The 21,364-nt window shown below is 40.0% G+C and overlaps 1 protein-coding gene across 5 annotated transcripts in view; it reads right to left on the reverse strand.

The window, feature by feature from the left end:
- Positions 1 to 1,843: 1,843 nt before the first annotated feature.
- Positions 1,844 to 21,364, reverse strand: part of arhgap36 (Rho GTPase activating protein 36) — a 48,064-nt gene continuing 28,543 nt past the window's right edge. For all 5 annotated transcript variants that reach the window (XM_088649133.1, XM_088649135.1, XM_088649131.1 and 2 more), the window contains exons 3-12: positions 18,292 to 18,360; positions 16,190 to 16,446; positions 12,778 to 12,973; positions 11,365 to 11,420; positions 10,250 to 10,400; positions 9,337 to 9,485; positions 8,573 to 8,749; positions 5,181 to 5,269; positions 4,060 to 4,253; positions 1,844 to 3,127 (exon numbers count right to left, since the gene is read on the reverse strand). In XM_088649133.1, coding sequence (XP_088505259.1) covers positions 2,661 to 3,127; positions 4,060 to 4,253; positions 5,181 to 5,269; positions 8,573 to 8,749; positions 9,337 to 9,485; positions 10,250 to 10,400; positions 11,365 to 11,420; positions 12,778 to 12,973; positions 16,190 to 16,446; positions 18,292 to 18,360 — 1,805 coding nt within the window. In that variant the 3' untranslated portion in view covers positions 1,844 to 2,660. The remainder of the gene's footprint in view (positions 3,128 to 4,059; positions 4,254 to 5,180; positions 5,270 to 8,572; positions 8,750 to 9,336; positions 9,486 to 10,249; positions 10,401 to 11,364; positions 11,421 to 12,777; positions 12,974 to 16,189; positions 16,447 to 18,291; positions 18,361 to 21,364) is intronic.

Raw genomic sequence — 21,364 nt, forward strand, 5'->3', positions numbered from 1 at the left:
CTCAGTGTGTTGAAATAAACAGTGCCAGCACGATGTACACTTTAGTCTCATTAAATCCAGGTACTCATTGCACTTTCCAAGTATGCCTTTGGAAAAACTGTCCTAGGAAACCAGTTTGCTGCATAACAATGCATCATAAAATACTATACAAATCCATAACATCAATGGGAGTTTCAGTTTTATAGATTCTTACAGCACACTAGGGGAAATTTTTGTGTGCAGTTAGCAGAAACAGCCTGAACTTTTATGTAGTATGTGGCGTCCCCTAGTGGGAAATTATTATACCAGAATTAAAAATGTACTAATAGTGTACGGTATCTGCTGTCAGATCGTTAACCATAATAATAATAATAATAATTGCTTACACTTATATAGCACTTTTCTGGACACTCCACTCAAAGCGCTTTACAGGTAATGGGGACTCTCCTCCACCACCAATGTGCAGCATCCACCTGGATGATGCGATGGCAGCCATAGTGCGCCAGAACGCTCACCACACACCACCTATCAGTGGGGAGGAGAGCAGAGTAATGAAGCCAATTCATAGATGGGGATTATTAGGAGGCCATGATTGGTAAGGGCAAATGGGAAATTTGGCCAGGACGCCGGGGTTACACCCCTACTCTTTTCAAGACTCTTTTCAAGAGTCAGGACCTTGGTTTTACGTCTCATCCGAAGGACGGTGTCTGTTTACAGTATAGTGCCCCCATCACTATACTAGGGCATTAGGACCCACATGGACCACAGGGTGAGCACCCTCTGCTGGCCCCACTAACACCTCTTCCAGCAGCAACCTTAGTTTTTCCAAGGAGGTCTCCCATCCAGGTACTGATTTGGCAGGCGGAAGTTAATGTTTTGCAGCAGAGGATGTTACAGCTGTACAGTTGTCTACTGGGGGAGAAATTTGAGCAGAGTGCTCACCTTCACTGTTGACATGGAGTAAACGTGGAATTGCTTTCAAAGAAGAGCTACACTTGTTCTCTGGTTGTAACCGACTGTGAGCTGCACAGTGCTCTCTCTCACACACCTAAAGGATTTAAGCATCATAATGAATCATTCTAAATTCCATTCTATGATTGCCATCTGTATCTGACGTGCTTTTGTAAAGCAGTAATCTGAAATGTTATGGAGTTGTGCTGGTTTTCACTGCTTTTTCTGGGTCTAGTATCTGCAAGTCTACTACAGGAAATCTTCACAATACCTTTACAGTTCTCCCATATGCCATGCTTTGTTATGCCTCTGTGGTATAGATTGTTTTCAGTTTTGCTATATTAATGTCTTACGGATATAACCATTCAGAAGGCATAGAGTGTTCCTCTCTATGGGCAGTGCTCAGTGAAACCACTGATATGATATAGCTGTTAGAGGTGGGAGACTCGAATGGGCAACAGCACAAAGCCATTCTTGGAGTGTCCTAGTATTAGCAGCCAGTGGACAGTTGTATAAACCACTTTAAAATGTATTTTGTTCTGGAGAAATCCTTAAGAGCTTTGCAAAAGTCTAGAGTTTGAGACTTTGGTTTAACAGTGTGAGAATAATGAGAGAAATCATCAGGGATATGCTGGGCTTAACAGCATGATAATAATCTTAAATAAATCTTCAGGTACTTTGAGCACAGCTCCCCCTTGTGATCTGCGTATTAATGTTACAATAAACAAAAAAACCCAATCAGTGGCAAAATGTTTGCGACAAATTAATGCAGTCACATCACAGAGAGCAAAAGGCAGTATCTTGCTTTCTTGAACACTTAATCTTCCAGCCTGTCCTACATCTTAAAATTATGTACAAGAGGCATGTTCATAAATGAGTATCATGTTGTATATACTGTAAAACATCTTGCACATTGAAAACCACCGTTTTGGTTTAATAAACAACGCAAATCATGTTAAACATATTAAAAGTTATTTCATTACTCTGTTAAATGAAAAAAAACCAACAACAAAACCTTCCTTAAATCATGCAGTTAATCAATCAAGTCTATTGTTCGAAGAGAAAGAAGTTCCACAGGTTTTGTGCTGGAGAACTTCCATCTCAGAATATGGTTCCTCTAAGTGCTTTTCTTCATGTACAGTCTTTAAATGGAACTGGACAGAAGTCTCAAAAGTGCAGTATATAGTTGCAGCTAATATCCATAACTGAAGCAGGGACAGCTGCTGGCTAATTAATGGCTTCAGTGAAAATCCCAGCATCACTTTAAAATGGGAGCAGTGTTTTAATAAGTCCAGATGCAACAAGTAATAGTACATACTGAGCACTATGAAAAGAAGACCTCCAAAATGGAATGGTTTTCTGTATTCCAACATTCAGGAATTCTACTTACACAAGTACATCTTCAGTGTTTGGTGCATTTGTTTTTTAATCTCTACTATTTTTTTTTCATTAAAATGGAGTCCAATAATAGCACAATCCCCAATATCTTACAGGTATTGTACCCAACCAATGCTTCATGAGCAGCAGATTGTTAAGACTACTCTGCAGGAAGAAAAATGCAAAAGCAGCTGCCTGATTTAGGAAGATAATCTACAATCTCAGGTGAACCCATGTTTTGTTTTGTTGGAGGGCCTCAGACTGCTAGATTGTGAACCCAGCTGCCTCATGTCATCCTCAGATCGCCACTCTCAGGTTATTCCAGTGGAGCTGGCAGACAATAGTCTTGGAGTTCATACAATTGTTTCTGAACCTGAGATATTTCCCGTGAAACAGTCCCAGAAGCTTGTGGGACTACCCTGTGATTTTCCGTCAGGCGTGCTTGGAGTGTCTTGCTTCATGAACACTTTATCTCCCAGGGAGGGGTGCTGGAGAATTTGGATGGGGGAGCTGGGGCTGGTGCTGTTTCTCGTGACCTGGCTGTAGTTGAGAGGTGAAAAGCAGACGTCGTCTCTGGGACTCACGGAATCAGATGCTGGCTGGCTCTCGGAACTACCAGTCGGGCTCCCCCTCTGACAGGAGGTTGTGTGGGAGGTCTGCTTCTTATGCCTGAGAAAGCGACGCTCATTCTTGAGTTCGAACGTCTCCCAGTCTTCCAGCCGGCTTCCAAAGGAAGAATCGGACAGACTGGAGAGGTTGTGGTAAGAATGAAACTGTCTTGTCTGGTTCATCGGTTTTCTGGGGCTCTTTTCAGAGGGGCCTAAGAGAGATGGTTCACATTCACATTTCACTATATCTGTGTGAGGCACAACAACATGACACTTTTGCATCAGATATCATTAAATGGTTATTGTGATCAGATTAAATATATCTCTTTAAAGGGGAGCTGCAATCCCAATTTCTCAGATGGGTCATTAAATCTCGGTCACAAAATATAATCCATTGACGTTATAGGAAAAATTGACAAATTTCAAATTAACGACAAAATTGTGAACTTTGTGAAAGTAGATAAGTCACCATGTTTGCATGAACTGCGAGGTGAAATGGCCCTTCCTGCTCACTAGTCACCGTAATGACTTATGTAATGAGATGTATGAGCAAATAAGTACAGGTTATGCAGCTGACATTTCACTGCAGAAATGTTCCAATGTGATCTGCATGCAGAGTTAACAAATAAGTAGTATTCATTGGTAAAATTATCTTGAAGTCGAGAGCAAGATTTCTAGTGGATCAAAAGAGATGTACAGTATTCACAAGCCTGCTTGTTTACAATGTAATAGGGCCGCTTCAAGCTTCCGGAAGTTTTGTTCTCATTCTGAATCGCAGAATATGGGGCCGTGCATACCTGGAAATGTAATCTATTTTGTGATGTAAACTGGAGGTTTTACTCTTTTACTGTGATTTGAAATGCACTCATCAATCCTGATACTTTCTAACCCTGAAATCTAAAACCAGTGTCGCAGTTACCCTTTAAAAGAGTCTTTGACAGCACACAAAAGCACATCTTTCTTTGGTGATGTTTTGTTCTAAGAGGAATCTTTTTGGTCCTGTGTCATTCCACATTCCAGTGACTGTGGTAAAGGCATTGCTGTAGAACATGACGAGCGGGTGTCTGGTGAGGCGACCACATTGTCTCACCTCTAACCTGTCTTGCCTCAATGTCAAGGGGACCCTTATTCCCTGAACACTTACGTTGCCTTTGCTGGTTGAGACTCAAGAAGCTGAAGAAGACCTCGTTGCTCAGGCTGCTTTCATCCGAATCCGAAATGACAGAAGATGTATCCTGGGGGGAGAAATCTTCACATGACAGTGTGGTGGAATCGTGGGATATCTTGGAAGAGCAGTGTCTTGCAGAAGAATCTGATTGGCTGGCTGCATCCAAACCCCTGTCACAGGAGGAGAACCATGATCAGAGGCTGGTCTTTGCAACTGACATTTGCCACTCTTGCTTAGTTTACACACAAACACTTTCAATCATGATTTGCCTTTAACTGTGCTTCCTTGCTATAAATCCTGTACTGCACAGGAAGAATGAGGATCTGCAGACACAATCCTTTTACACACCTACATTCTGAAGCCATTCATCTTTTGATACTCTGGTCTTGGAGGACAGTTATCATGGACTGAATGAGACGCACATCTCTATATCAGTGCAAGTTTAATAGTTTGCACTGATGACCAGTTAGGAGCCCCAGGAATCATTGTTGTGGTAAAAGCTGGGAGAACTCTGACTGAATTGTGCACCCCAAACCCTGGGGTGTGCACAGCCTGTTATGAGTCAATCCTTGAGGCATTCCTGGTCTCAATAAGCCAGTAACATAATCCAGGCTCACACTAGCAGTGACTGGACCATAGGTCTCAGAATGCTCTTTGAGTAATCCTTTTTCTGTTTATTCTCTAAGGATCTCCAGGCATGACCTTAAACAAGACAAGCTCTTCATCTCTGCCAGTGCTCATCCACTCTACAATACTTGGTAACCATAGCAGTCCTTGGGCTAGGCTGAGTTCATTGAGCAGAAAATGTCTTCTACTCCATACTTTGCCGTTCAACAATTTTTAAGTTGCAAGTACCTCGATCACAATTTCACAGCAGAAAATCAAATGTGCATTTTTTGGCTTCACAATAAAGAAAATACTGAACAAATTCTCTCAACACAAAGATTAACATTAATGTGGCTATTCTAAAAACATTGTGAAAATATATGAAACCTCTTTTTAAGAGATCAAAGTAAGCCTCACACCAGTTAGTTTTGCAGCTGTGCTCCTGCAGGCCGGTTTTTTCATGAAGGCAAGGCACTAAACACAAAGCGTACCTCAGTTTCCTGCGCAGGAGGTAATCAATCACATCAGGGTCTGTCTGTAGCAGACCCATCAGGACCTCCTGTTGCATAGCAGCAGAAACCTGTAACAAAACAGCGTTTGTTAAAACAAAACAGCTGTTTTCTGTATCAGCCTGTAACAGCCTTCCAGGGTGACTAAGATCTTTTCCTGTGGTACAAAAATTTCACCTCACTTTTTTGGAACCTCAGATGAATCCAAATATGTTTTCCAATAATACGTTTAGGGGGAACATTTTGTTTTTCATACCTACAATTTAACCAGCAGGTGGCACTCTTTCCTTTGCACCCTCCTTCCGATAAGTCATTGAACAGATCCTGTTTACGTGGTCACTAAGAACTGTATGATACTACCGTTTGTAAGAGAACCCCTAAACCCCTAAATTTTGGTTAAATTGCACTCTGGGCCTTCCCTAAAGATAATTCATCTCAATTCACCTGGTAAAGCCGTTTCTCACTCCTTCCCCCTGATCTGCTGTCCAGGGTTTTTTTGCTTCTGTAGAATGGCTGTGTCACCCAGGGGGAGCTGCACTTTTAAGCTTTAGATTTGCTCTTTCATCCCAAAGAGCACATGTAAACCTCTTGGTCCTATGTAAAAGCAATTCGTTACTAATTATTACTTTCAAACAATATATATGACCTTTTTGAGGAACATGAAACATTATTCCAAGTATAATCTTGACAAAATGCTTTCAGAACATGCTTTCAGGCACTAACCCTGGTGTCTTAGCTAAAGTAGAGAAGAATGACTGGCATTTGTCACACCGCTCAGTGGTGGGTGATATGCATCTCAGCTATAGGAATGAGTGGATTGGATCCTTTGGGATGAAAAACACATAAACACAAGGTTTTATCACTCTTCCAAACAATTCAGATCCAGACCATTCCAATTTGAGAAACAGTCCCTCTCTTTCACTGTTTGGCTCATAAAGTGGATCCTAAATTTAAATCCCAGATGTCTGTGTCCTGCTCTTCCAGAACCAGGCTCTTTGATGTTAGTTCTCAAAACATAAATTTAGGATTCAGTAAATATCTTGACATTATGAAGGGTAATGCAGAGATGCATGTATACTATGGATCCTTTATGATTCCTGATTACAAACTTTGCGGTCAGTGTCAGACAATAACACAACTTTACCTCAAAGAGTGAGGTTTTGGAAAAGCGCAAAATATTTTAATTTGGAATTTATATGCAAGGCGCAGGCTTGCATTCTTGCTTAATCTGTGTGTCAGCACATGCTGAAATAATGAAGAAGGGAAATAGCTCTAGCCAGACAGATTTAGGGAGCAAAGGAGAATGCAGTGCTCAGGTTCACATGACTGGAAACTGTGGAAAACTAATAGGTTCATTTTTCCATTAGCACAGCTTTGCTGGCAAACATCACACCAGTATTTCTCCAGCCTGATTTTCTTTTATAAAAGTTATTTTTATTAAAAAAAAACCTCATCTGTTTGAAAGTTTTAGAACAAAGTTGTGACAGTGAATGATGAACAATACTGGGGCTTCCACCTCACGAGATTTTTTTTTGCCAGAAGTTCTTGAAACTGTCTCAACGATCGATTACTGCAACCCCAGGAACTCCATGATCATAACTATGATTACTGATTCCATTTTGTTGATATCTTTGTCAATGCTAGTCTAGTTTGCATTCAGAGAAAAAAAACAACTATTCGAATGACCAAGCAACTGTGCAATAACTCTGCTTAACGTAGAGAGCCATGAGCGCAAGTGAAACAATTGCAGGTACAGCAGTTCTAGCAGAGAAAGGGCTGAACTGTAATGTCTATAGGCGCAGTCTGGACAGGAGGGTCCTCACGAGGAGCTGTGAGGTCTTGATGAATACCTCCACGGTATCTGGTTGCACCAGAGAAGTGTTCAGTGACGAGAAGCAGGAGGAACTAGCAGAGGAGTGGAGAGGACAAGAGGGGATGTAAGAAGATATGAGAGACTGAAAACAAGAGGGAGCATAAGAAACTAAAGAAACTATAGCACTAAAATAAGTAAGACTTTCATGGGAAATGTTACCTGATCCTAGAGTTAACTGTAACCTGGCAAGATTCTACTCCTACAAGTCCCTGGTTAGGGTTAACTTTCCCATTAAATAAGATATCTGAAAACATACTTTCACATATTCTTATTTCACTTTATTAAGTCTTTTAAAAGGAATTGAATGCTTATTTATTGGTATCTCTACTTTTTATGTAAGTCAGTATTGCAGATACTAGTAGCATTGTGTCCATTAATAAGAATTTCTGCAAGTGTCATGTCTCCATGCAACTGAACGTTATTGCCAAGTATGGGTGGAAAAACTTACATGAAAGCCACTCACAAATCTAATACCAAAATAAGTCAAACATAAAACTTTCATGGTAACCCGATCCTTGAACAATCCTTAACCTGAAAAGATTTCCACTTCAATAAGACCCAGATTAGGGTTTGGGTTAGTTTTTCCATTAAACAAGACATTCGTTCATAAGCTTTTAAAGATGGATTTAATGCAAACTTATTTGTATCTTCACTTTTTTGTAGACCAGTATTGCTGATGCTGTTAATACTGTGTCCATCCATAATCCTCACCTTTAAAGTATTCTACATAATTCTCAATAACAACAACAAGAGTATTACTAATTATTACTCTTCCAACAGTTCCTTAAGATAGGGATAGTATCCAGGGACTGGAGAATTGCTAATGGGAAGCCCATCCACAAAAGAGTGAGAAAACTTAACCAGTTTACAGTCTGGACAATAAAACTTATATAAGTCTGCTTTCTTTTACATGTAAAGTACTTGAAATAGTTAAAGAACTGAACTAGAGAATTCAACTGTACAACCAACTGTATACCAACTGTATAAGAGGCCTTTTGATAAAGTTTCCCATAAAAGATTAATTATTTACTTTTATTTAAATATTTCTGGATTTCATTTGCTGCTTTGGCAATATTTGCTTATTGTCTTAATTTGGTCTCATCAGCAAATTTGACTAGTTTACTATAACAGAATCTTGGCCATTGATATAATTAAGAAGAGGCCCTAGCACAGAGCTCTGAGGTACTTCAAAAACAACGTCACCACAAATAACCCTCTGTTTTTTATTTAATAACCAATTCCTGCCTCAAATAATCTCTTTTCTACCTAGATACAGATACAGAGAATTACCTCTGTGACATCCTTAGATCAATTAATTACTAACTACCAAATGGGCTATATACTATAGGCCAAATTACTTCCTCTCACATGTAACCTTTCAGATTTTCAAACAATTTCTGTTCTAAAGAGTCCTGGGATTTTGGGTTAGCAGTAACAATCCAGGCATGAAGTGAATGAAGCATTGAAAGTCAGAGATAAAAGAATATGACCGACATCTTACAGTAAACAAGGTTCTGTAGCTTTCTATCAGCCTGAGGGTGATGGTGATGATGGTGGCACTGTCCTCTATGTCCACCATCTGGAGGCTATGGTCCTTTTCGGCAGCCTTCTCCCTCTGGAGGAGGTTGGGTCCAAAAATGACTGCCAGGTTAGTGGCTGTCATCTTATTCCCAGGAACCTGAAATCAATGGATGGGACCAGTTAACTGGGAGTTCCTCCTGTGACTCTGACCTCAGCAATGCTTTCAAATAACTATCTACCCCAAAATCGAACGACATTTTAAATGTAAGGTGGGCTTCCTGTTGAGTTCGATTTTCTGGTTTACTTCCAATATCCTGCAGTTTGCAAGTGTGATAAGCAGATGTCGAAGAAACAATGTGGACAACACACAATATTTATGGTATAATTTGTTTGGAAATCATTAGCGTGCCCTCTGGTATCAGAGAGCCGATGAAGCCACGAGGCTTGATTTCTTAAAGCGAGGTTTTCAGCATTTTTCCCTCATGGCATGAAGTGCAAGATCCAATATCTGTGGTACCACTATCAAAGTTGGCATTTCTGCTGGAATATTTCAATGTAGAGAGAAAAATCTCACTTTCAGGAATGAGCCGATAAGCCCTTATTATTATTTGCCTGAAGTGTTTGTAAGTGTTAGAAGGAAGACGTTTGCTCTTGTGTTTCACTTTTGACACGAGTGACTGTGGTCATTCTCCCAGAACTCCCATTGTCCCATTGTCTGGGGGGCGGGGGCGCAGGAAGGCTCACCGGCTCTCCGTCAGGGCCGACGCTGTCCTCCGCGTAGCTCTGGACGGTGTGAAGGAGCTGCAGGAGCCGCTGCAAGGTGTCGCAGTTACACGGGGGCAACAGGTAGATCAGCTGCTGCAGGATTTCCAGCTGCTCGTCTCCCTTCAGGGCTTCAACACAAATAAGGTGCAGTCAGGCCGAGCGGCTCAGCTGCTCTCAGTGCTGCTGGATATTCATCATGCAGGAGCCTACTGTCAGCCACACACAGCTCCTGGGCCCCACTGAGCTGTGCAAACCTCTCGGAGTTTTACTACAGCTAAGAGATCCAGGAGCATCTCAACCAAACATACAGAACATATAAGTATAAAGTGAATGGGAAAGAGAACAACAGTAATCGAACAGATGGGGGAAAACAGATCTTAATCATTTTAACATTTATTGACAGAAGCGTAAAAAAAAAAAGAAAGATGATAGTCCTGTTGCTAAGACTGGCCATAATCTGTAAAACACCCTAAAATTCAAACATTGCTTCTTTGCTACAATGGTATTAATCAATACCATTTCTTAATGACTTTGCTAAGGTCAGCTGTTCAGTACTCCAGCCATCGATGACACAAAATATTACTGACTTTATCTCAGTGTACATTACTGTTGTAGTAGCGATACTTTGCCAGGCTTCACTGGAAACAAATAGCAGCTGTAAATAACACCGTAGGTAGCATTAGCTTCAAAACAACAACATGGACGCACTATATTATATGAATTATTAAAATATTAAAAATCTGATTGATTTTTGGTGTTCATAAAAAGACTAAAGACTATAAATTCCAAGCTGCAGATATCAATTTAGCAAAACTGCAAAGTGTCCTGGTAGCTACAGGACAGTCACTCTAAGGAAAAGACTCTTAGCATCGACCCCGGTATTTTCTCGTACTGTTGGCGTGGAGGAAGGCGGGATACAGTTCCCGAGGCAACAGGGGGTCGGGCATGTGTCTCAGGAACTCCTTCAGCAAGGCAGCCACGTCGTGGACGCTGTGCTCATCATCCAGAATCACGTCGTTGCCCAGATCAAACTCCTCCCGCAGCTGCTCAGACACGAGGGAGCGGTCTTAGGGCAGTTACTTTGAAACAGTTGTTACAGAAAAAGACGGAACACATATCCATTGCAGTTACAATTAGAAGCTTCTCAAGGGGCAAGTAGGTCTTATTTGCAAATAATGCTCTTTATCCACAATTGCTAATATGACTAAATCAAACCAAGTAATTATAGAACATAAATCTGACTTCAATAGTGATGGTTAAAGGAGAAGTAGATCCAGCATAATTCATATGTGAGTTTCAAGCAACTACAGTAACAGACACACATAGAGCATTTGAAATGGCATATTTATATTTTCAGAAGCCTTTTAATAAAAGTCCTTATAATAATTATAATTTGCAAACTGCAGGTGGTAGATACTTAAGGCATGTATTTAGACTAAGAACTGCTTACAGGACAGAAAACAGTACAGATAAGGAGTGAATGCCCTAAATGGTGTATTGCAATGAGCACAGAACCAAAAGAGTCTGTATTAGGTTAAATACTCTTCCTAAGACAGCAGTGTGGAGGAGCCATCAGGACTTTGGGCGAATCTGGGAGGAGACTCTGCTGTTTTAACCTTATGCCAGGAGCTTCACTCAGGTTGCACATTGAAATGTCCAGGTGGACAACTGCAAGTTTCTTTGGATAAAAGTATCAGCCAAATACATTAATAATTCATATACAATTCCTACCTTATATTATCTTGATTCTAGCATAGATGAAGCAAGTGAAGTTTTCATATGATACTGAAATTGGAGTTTTATGAAATACTGTGACATAGAAAATGCTGAAAGATGTATATGTTTAGAAGTTATAAAAAAACAATTTTACAGTGGCATGAAAGATATAGCTCACACAATTTATTCTGGAGAGGAGGTGTCCATTTGGAAAAGGAGTGCGACGAGTGAAGACATTTGAAGATGTAATTAGAAAATTCCGAAACGGGTAAAAAAGATAAATGAAAATACCTCTCTGACCCTTTTCTTTGAGCTCCCAACACGAAAAATCCCAACTGTTTGTAAACCTGAAGGAAAATGAACCAAAGCATTAGACAAGGATGAAAGGCAAAAAATCTGTTACAGGTCCTTACTGTTTTTGAGGAAGGTTTGAGGTTATTGTTATTAAAAACCATTTTGGACATCAATTTCTGTGAAACTAATTGACTCAAAAATTTAGCACAAGAAAAGTGATCTGTGATACAGTGAACTCCTCCTGACTTGAGGTTAAAAACTGGCACTTATGTTCCCTGAAAAAAAAAACATTTAGCTTAGGATTTTTGCTTTGTGGTGCACTATGAAAAAGGAATTTCTTTCACGTTTTCACAATTTCAATTACGCAGAAATAGATGACTGTAAGATGAAAGAAAATTATTGTCAGTGGTTTTCTTAGATCAAGAGTGCATATACTATCTTATGACTTTCATATCCAAAGCCCAGGCTGAAAGAACAACATTTACAATAGGTTTCTTGTTTCTCCTATATACAGTAATTGTATATTTCAATTTAAAACAAAACTTTTTTTTCATTTAAATTTAATTTAAACCAACTATTTCTGCTGAAAAATAATACAGCTCAAAACTATCTCCAAAAGCAAATGTGTGAAAGCTACAGACAAAAAAGTGAATAGTCTCACTAGTAATTTAACTTGTACTGCATATTATTAAGTCAATAGCATTGAAAGGCAACAGCATTTTTTAGTTTATATTAACCTGTTTTATATGGTTGTAAAAGACAAGTACGTTTTTTTAAACAGTTATTCAATGTCTTAGATGCCTCTATCTAGTCCACCAAAAGATAAGCTCTGCATGAACTTTTATTGCACTGTATTCAATTGCAATTGCAATTGTCCTTATTCTCTCAAGATTAAAAAGAAATGGATTAGTATGCTGATGTCAGAATGCCTCCATAAAACTGCTCTATGATGTACTGTACTGATAACAACCAGGAAGAACATTTCTCTGCTTTTTGTGCATCGTTGACTTTGTATTTGAGGGACTATGGTTTTGGGGTATCACTATTTTACAAGTTCCTCACATTTCTCTGATTATGGGACCTGTAAATCTGCAGTGTGCTTAACTGTAGTTTGGCACTTGCTTAATTTGTGTCTGGATTCTCAGTGAAACTTGTCCTACTTCTTGCATTGTGTTTCATGTACCACACTCTTTTCTGAACTGTACATTTTTATGAATAATATCTATGTGTAGAGACATTGCTGATCTTCATATATCTAATGGCTGCCACATAATTTCAGCCAGGCTATTAATCAAAATGGTTGTGCTGATTTTTTTTTGGAAATAAAATCCAGACATGGCCTCTACAAGTGTGTTCAGAAACATCCCGGTTCTCCAATCCATCAGTTCTCCATCAGTTGGGCAGACTCACCATAGGTCTCAATGTGTTCACAGCAGCAGTCCACTAATTTCGGCACCTGCCTGTAGATGGGATTGATGCTTAGTTTATTTGCCCGCCCTGTCACCTTCTTGCTTTCAAGCTCGTTAGGGTGGGACAGCTGGAGAGCCTCCAGCAGCCGCGATTGGCTGTCCACCAGGTCGGAAATGGAATCCACAGACAGCCCTCCCTGAAACGGACAGGGATTAGGACAAGTGTGACACAGCTTAGCCTAGTTCAAGCCACTTAAACTACTGCATCTTTCACACTGTCATGCATCTCACGTGCCCACACGGCTGGTGGTAATCTAGGACTGTTTCCACTTGGTTTCTTGTGAGTGTTTATTACCATCAAGTTCAAGTTCATTTGTCATTCCAGCCATATACAAGTATACAGTGGAACGAAATATCTTTCCTCCTGGTCCACGGTGCAAATACAGACAAGACACTGACATAGACAATGTAGACAGGGCTAATAATACTAATGTTAATAAATAAGATTAAAAAATAAGAAATATGAGAGCAAGTTCCGCTATTCATCAGACTTGTGATATAACAGAAACTGGGTCTTGTTTGCAAAAGGCTCTTATATGATAAGACGAGTCTCATCCAATGATAAGCCTATGGATAAGGTGCACATTATCACATAAGAACCTTTTCTAAGCCAGGCCCTGTGTCTCTGACATGCAGTGCAATTATTAAATTGCTGAGTTTTCAGTTTTTTTTGCAGACTTCTTTTGCTTAATCTCCAATAATAACTTATAATAATATAATAAGTATATTATTATATAATAAACTTATATAATAAGTTTGTTTAATCTCTAATAATGCTGACAAAGACTAGGACATTTGTTCTGCATTTCTGTGGATGTGCATTTATCTCTTAATCAGACTGCCTTGCTTCATTCGCTGTTCAACTTGTGTAGAAAACTGATAGGTTGGAAAAATATAAGAACCCCAAATGTTGGGTAGTACTTTTATTTAAGGAGTATTTTTTTAATGGTTTTGGGTCAATATTTGCTTGCAAAACTATGGCTAAAGACAAGACACTGTGACGCTGTAAAATTTCTTACATTTTGTGCTTCCTTTTATAGCAAGACGGTATTAATGCAGACTTTGACAAACCCACCCTGAACCAAATAACCAATGTTTCACTGCCAAGCATTGAAACATTTTTTTTCTTTTTCTTGGAATTTGTCTGGGAATAATGTATCACCAGAGACAATGAGATTTATCCCTATATTTAAATATATCTCGGATTTTCCAAAGGTGAAATGACGCAATGTGAGATATATTTCTGAGGCCGATGTCTGCGCTTGGCACAAATTTAGCGACAGGCTGCTGCGGTCTCCAGAACTTTGCTAAAGATGTGCTGTTTGCTCATTGGTTTTCCAAACGTGCTGAAAAACTGAACTAGTAAAAAGGTTATATTATTTCTTAAACATTTCTTTTAAAAAAACAACGTGCAGTATTTGAATACGAACTGTATCAAACCCAATGCCACTCATACAAATAGACTTACTACGACAAGGAGCATCAATGAACTTTGCAGACCATTTCCCAACACAGTACAAAATGTTAACATGAATGCATCTTATTTTAGCTGCAGCTAATTTATTTATCCTAAATATCAGTGATTGTGTTTTATTCATTTGAGTACATGTAATGATTTGCAAAACGATTTGCAAAATGTTTTACTTTCAGCTGCCACAAACTGTATTAGAAGAACAACAAATGTTTTCCCCCGAAGCAATGTCAGGCATTAGGTCAGCCAGGGTTGCATTGCTTTATTTATTCTTCCAAAGTCTTCAATAAAAAAGGCTTATTAGCCTCACCACTTGCAGAGCAACAAAATATGATTTGGCAGACAGTATTAATCTAGTAAACTCTTGTTCATAGAGCAATGGCTTCACATTCGGCCATTTGTTATACTGTTTCTGTTTGTTTCAAAACTTGAAATCACCACTTAGTTTCCATTTTCTTAACCATCCTAACTGGAATCGCTGGTCATTAGTTAGGTATTTAGAGTGGGGAAAATACTCAGTGTATTGAGCATACATACAGTGAATATAATTAATCTAAAAAATAACAACAAAAACACGGAAAATCTCTGGCTTTCCTCACTGCAACGGTTGTACAGGCAGTTTAATCAGCTTTCATCTCCCAAACGTCAATTGGAAAGGTTACAATCTAGCAAACTGCCTCTATTCCTTAAAGATGTATGACACATAGAAGCTCCCACAGTACACCAACTGCAGAATAACAACATTTGTGGTGGCTTAGATACCTTACTTGTTTAACTCAATTTGTGCTAAAATATTTGTTTTAAGGTAGTAAGAGAATGAGGCCCATTTTTGGTCATTTGGACCTGAGCTCTGACCTTCTCAGTCCTGGGTGCTTTTTTTGTACCCAAGAATGCTTGCTTCCATTATCTGTCTCACAGTCTTTCTTCATTATTTCTCTGGCAAGTAACACATGTACCACATTGTTTAATTTAACCCTCTTACTCCTGCATCACTTCAGTATACCACTATAGCCCATGTGTCACACACACTTCTCCAACACACCTATCTAATAGAGGTTCTTGCCAGTTGACACATACTGTAAGTCTCACAGTGCCTCGCAGGACAGTTAGCATTAAGTTAAAAAGTGAAGATCTTTCACTGATGTCACTGCACATTCACAGTTTCTCAAGGGGTATCTGATTCTGGTCTTGTGTGGCAAGGTAAGAGAACTCTGGCTTTCACTCACCAGCCTCTTGCGACACACAGCAAGTTGTTCAAGCCCAGGCTTGAACAACTGACAACAGGACACCAGAGCCAATCCTGCTCTCCGAGCAAGGGCTTTCATTGGCTGGGCCACTCTGGGCAAAGATATTCTGCTTTGAATGTCAAATTTAAAGTGGATAACAATCCTGTTCCAATGTGAAGCAGAGCGATCAATGAACATCTGCCAATCCTGAAGGTGTCCAGTGAGCCTGAATGGCTCTCTGCTTCAGGCTGAACTGAGGAGCCCCTTGTGGCTGTTACCCTACTCAAACCTTCCTGTGCTCTGTTATGTTTGGACCAAAAATTGGGTGCTCCTGTCATCTGCGGGGGGACAGACTGGATTTGAACCTGTGATCTACAAGCTGTAAGGTGTGTACTCCTCTGTAGGTGGAGGAGATTGCTAGATTAACCATTAAGGAGCCCCATTTCAGGTGTCTACGTGCTGCTAATGAAGGCAGATGTCAATCAATGTGCCTAATATGTGATAGTCTGAAATAGCTGCAGTGTGTATTCAGGGCTCTGTTAACACATAGACCCAGGATCGAGTGGAAGAGGGGATCAGTGTTAAGTATAGAGATGTGTGGACAGTCTTGGAGACATGCATACTGTTGCTGCAAGCTGCATGGGGAGAAACCTTACCCGACGATGCACTCTGGAGGTGTTGTCCAAGAACATGGGGGAGAGAGGCTTGCAGCTGAGCTCCTGGGAAGGGCTGGGGGCCGAATCGGGGCTGCAGAGGGACTGGTTATTCTTCTCGGCACGGAAGCGCAGCACGCTGGCCTCCAGGTCCAGGCAGTCCCTCCTGCTCTCCTTCAGGGCACCCTGCCTCTGTTTGTGGGCGCGGTCATTCGCTATGACTTGAGCTAGCGGGATCCCAAAGGCCTTGGGAGCAGTCTCTGCAAAGAAGGAAAGTGCCTGGGCATAATCACATCCCGACAAGTGCAGGCCACAAAACAGGAAACATAGGACAATTCCCAAACGAGAGGCAGCTATGAAGTCCATCAGATTCATCTGGTATATAATAATTAATAATAATTCCTTACACTTATATAGCACTTTTCTGGACACTCCACTCAAAGCGCTTTACAGGTAATGGGGACCCCTCCACCACCACCAATGCGCAGCCCCACCTGGATGATGTGATGGCAGCCATAGTGCGTCAGAACGCTCACCACACACCAGCTATTAGCGGGGAGGAGAACAGAGTGATGAAGCCAGTTCATATATGGTTATTATTAGGAGGCCATGATTGGACACCGGGATTACACTCTTACTCTTTTTGAGAAATGCCCTGGGATTTTTAATGACCACAGAGTCAGAACCTCGGTTTTACGTCTCATTTGAAGGATGGAGCCTTTTTACAGTAGTGTCCCCATCACTATACTGGAGCATTAGGACCCACATAGACCACAGGGTGAACACCCCCTGCTGGCTCCACTAACACCTCTTCCAGCAGCAACCTTAGTTTTCCCCAGGAGGTCTCCCATCCAGGTACTGACCAGGCTCACACCTGCTGAGCTTCAGTGGAGCTGCCAGTTGTGAGTTGCAGGGTGATATGGCTTCTGGCTTCTATATAAATGATTATACAGAGAGAGATGATTCGGCTCTGACTGTTTAGTAATGATGCATCATGTTCTCTGCTTTAAAAGTTTTCCACCTGTGAAAACTTGAATCCAATGCTGTAGTCTAACAGTAATCCATACTCAGTATACTTGAGTGTCCCCATGTGGCCTGTCTAAGCCTCTTAAAGTGGAGGTCTTATTGTCATCCAAGCTTTGCTATCTCTAGTGCCTAAAGACATTCCTAACATGGAGATAAGTTCACTATAGCCCCCATCCCTGCCAGTGAAAACAGATTTTCTTTCAGTCAGTTCCTAACTTTTTTAAATCTAGTTTGATTCATACCAAGGTCGTATGCATCATGCAGCAGAACCTGAATAAAGTTTGCTACTATTCTCTGACATAGCCTGATGTCTGCAAAACCTCATAGTTAATCAGCTGCAATGCAAATGTTAACTAGAAATTTGTATGTGTTCAGAACAGGACCACCAAGGATGGGATACTGTGTGTGGTATGTGGTTGCCCACTTGATGACTTTAGATTGCAATCTGAATTCTCAACATGCCTCCTAAGAGCACAGTTGTTCCCAAAGAATAAGTCTAATTCTCTCATTCTTTGTCATTCAATCTGGGAGATGAAAAGCAGAGACAATACCAACAACCAGGTACTTGTTCTGGTTTCTTGCTATAGACATACGAAATATAGGTTTCATGCTATGAACACATGATTGTGTTTCAATGTGTGATCTGCACAGGACTTGCAGGCTCCTGCAGACCAAAAATGATTGAAAATTGAACTGTAGCATAAGGAAAAAAAGATTCAATATAACATCTGTGGTTTGTGCACCTATATACAAATTTACTCTTTTATTTTGATAGCTAAATCTCAGGTGTGTTAGAGCCTGAGATTTACAGAGACCTGAAAAACTCAATTTGATTATCTTTATGTGGTAACAATCAGGGAGCCCTGTTCATAAGTAAAATTGCTGATCTGGGTTCCCCTGTGTGCCATTTAAACTGATCTTGAAAATTTCAACCCAAGCTTCATTGGCTAATATTACTTTTTAGAGTCATTAATATTTGCTCAATTGCGCAAAACAGGTCTCCTAGAGATGAGCCCACCAGTCAAGCAGCAATGTAAATTTTGTATTAGAGCCCAGAATTTTGTTCATTTGGCACTTACCTCTTTCTTTTTTCTCTTTGGAAAAGGAATCAAACTTTCTTCTCAGTGATTTCCTCCTTTTCCGAGTTTCTGGAAGAGAAAAGACACTGATAAGAGTGTACTCATGGCCAACATATCTGTTTTTAATAAATTAAAAACAGAAATGATTACATATAAGTTGCTACTCAATTACTGAAAAACAGAGGCATTCAGCATGCTTCCTTTAAATGGGAAACTATTTTTACTGCAAGAAACCCCTATTACCTCTAAACCACTGAAGAGTGTTGTTTAATGTGGGTAGTTTTCAAACCTGTTCAAGTAATTATTTTCCAGATTGTGACATATTGCTCCACAAAATGCTTAAGTGTTCTATTCACAACAGAATCTTACATCTTTCAGTATCTCAAGAAATTATTCAAATTAATCCAGACATACAAAATATATAATTACACTTCTATTTTGTTTTCCAGTGGGCCGCATAATGGTTAACTATTTTTTTCATAACAGCTCTTTCTTTAGTCCTCTGAGGCTCTTATTTCAGGCTCCATTGTTTCCTTTTCAAGTAAACCAAGCTGAGAGGGTGGGGATCAGGGCCCTTTTTAGCTTTGCTTCCAGCACCAGGCCAGATGTGTCTCATTCTGAGTGGAGACTCACAGGACAACAGCACAAAGAATTCACAAACAGTACAATCAACCCCTATGGAGAGGGCAGCTTAGACAAGGTCATATTCCCATGACTGCAGGAAATTGAAGTTTATTTCTAGCACTTTTGCAATATTACCAGTTACCCAGGATAACAGCCTCCAGCTCTGCTTATTGTGGCCAATGGGAAGTTCATGTTCACAGCTAAACCGATGAATGTGCTTATTGAGGGCTAATGTCTAATCTCCGAAGATCCATTGCAAAAACACACAAAAATGTATTTTTCCGCTACTTAATTTTTTTACATTCGTCTCCTCATTTATGTATCCAAATTGATTGCTTTCTCTTCACAGTTTAAAATGAATATTTGTTTTCTGTCCAACCATAAAAGTAAATGCTCTTTGATCTCAGTTAAACGGATGGAGGATAACGTATATTTTGAAACCAAAATATATAGCAAAATAAACAGCACGCTCAGAACGCAGCATTGTGACACAATGGAGGAATTCAAGTCTCCTCTTTGGTTTGGAGCTTGAAATTATTTAGATCCATCATTAATCATAATTATTTTTTTCCATACCCTTGGCTCCTTTGTACATCATTGTGTCACTTTATCCTAGCTGGGGGCCGGATGCCAGATTTTAGAGACTTTTTTATTTATGTGTATAAAAAAACACATTGTACCATTCAAATAAACATTTACTGTACTGGTTTTTGAAAACTGATGGGCAGAAAAATCTACAGTATTAATGTTTCAATTAACAGGAAGAAAACAGGTCATGATGCAGGATAGATTCAGAGAAGTCAGGAGCAAAGGGTATTGACTGAAGTTTTGGCCTTTAGTAGCGGTGACTTGACAGTCTCCAAGACGTAATGATTCCATTCCACTTTCTGTCTTCTCTACTGTTTGAAAAGCAAGTTGCAGTATGTAGAGGGGTCATTTGAAGTTAGACAAACACAAGGTGCTCTCTGACAGTCCATGGGAAGGCATAAATAAAACAAAAGCAAATGCCGTAAATTAAAAATATCTGAGGGATTGCTCATAAGTGTATGAAATACGTTTTCCCACAGAGTTTATTGACCCCCTCGCATTTGGTCAGCAGTCTTGAAAAACAGCATTGTGCTGTTACTTTATGTTAGACTACAGCCCTCCAGTGTTTGGGAGGAAATTCATCTCCCTGAAGAGAAGAATGTATTGGAGCTTACACACATTCACAGCACCTTCCACAAGTCAACACAGAAATCCAAAACACATGGCCCTTCTGTTCTCTCAGATGTGCTTAGTATCTATGTTTAGGTACGTTTGGAGAGAATTTAGCATTTTCCTCCAGATAATATTTTTTTACATGTTTTCCGTTGCAAACTAGATTTTAATTAAATCCATGTATTCATGTTTACATTGTCGTCTGGTTCCACTTTTTCCCAGAGGCTAGAAATCTGCAGGAAACCACTTCAGAATTAGCCTGGCATGCAGTGGCTAAGCTGTGACATCCAGTTCTGAAAAAACGCAGTAGAACCATGGCAGTGCAGAAACTCCTCAAGCTTACAAAGTATCGATTTCCATGTTAATCTGAGAGACCCTTTATTACAGTCTGTTATCTGTTACAGGTAAATGATTTAAAACAGCCATCCATCCATTTTCTAGCCTTTTCTTGAAATTCAGGGCAGGGTACACCCTGGATGGGATGCCAGTTCATCACCAAGCAGACACACACAAACACAGACATGCACACACACACACACACACCAGGGCCAATTTTCCCAGAATCCAATCAACCTACCATTATGTGGACTGTGGCTAGAAACTAGAGTTCCAGGTGGAAACCCACATGAGAACATACAGACTCCACACAGATTGTACACCAGGTCTGGAATTGAACCCAGGAACCCAGCAGGGGGAGGCACCAATGCTATCCACTGTGCCACAATGCCACCCAGTAGAGCTAATTTAGGAGAATACTTAGAAAACAATGGTCTTTGAAGAGTTACAGTTGCAGATGATCTAACAGGAGGAGTGACAGACAGAAATTGCAGCAAGATAATTACTAAAGACAAACTCATGGAGTGGGCAGACACCTGAGAAATGACATTTAACACCGATATGTGCAAAGTGACCCAGCTTAGAAGTAGAAACATGCAGAATACCTATTCTGTATTTGGATTCTGATCTAGAGGAGATTTAAGATGAAAGCCATCGTGGGCTTATGTTGATTCTTCTATGTTCTCATCTAGTCAGTGTGGGGTAGCAAATTAAAAAGCAAACAAGTGGAAGCCCAAAAAGGTGTGGAATTTAAATCTAGAGAAGTTATGCTTAAACTTTTCAATACACGAATTAGATCTCAATTATAATATTGTGTTTTGGTTTTGGTCACTATGCCACAAAAAGGAAAAGAAAGAGGCTGTGATAAGATTTTTATATATGGACAGGATAATGGAGGTGAATCGGTTCAGAG

The sequence above is a fragment of the Lepisosteus platostomus genome, chromosome 10 (genome assembly GCF_059453375.1).
Source record: "Lepisosteus platostomus isolate fLepPlt1 chromosome 10, fLepPlt1.hap1, whole genome shotgun sequence".
In the NCBI taxonomy this organism is placed as follows: Eukaryota; Metazoa; Chordata; class Actinopteri; order Semionotiformes; family Lepisosteidae; genus Lepisosteus; species Lepisosteus platostomus.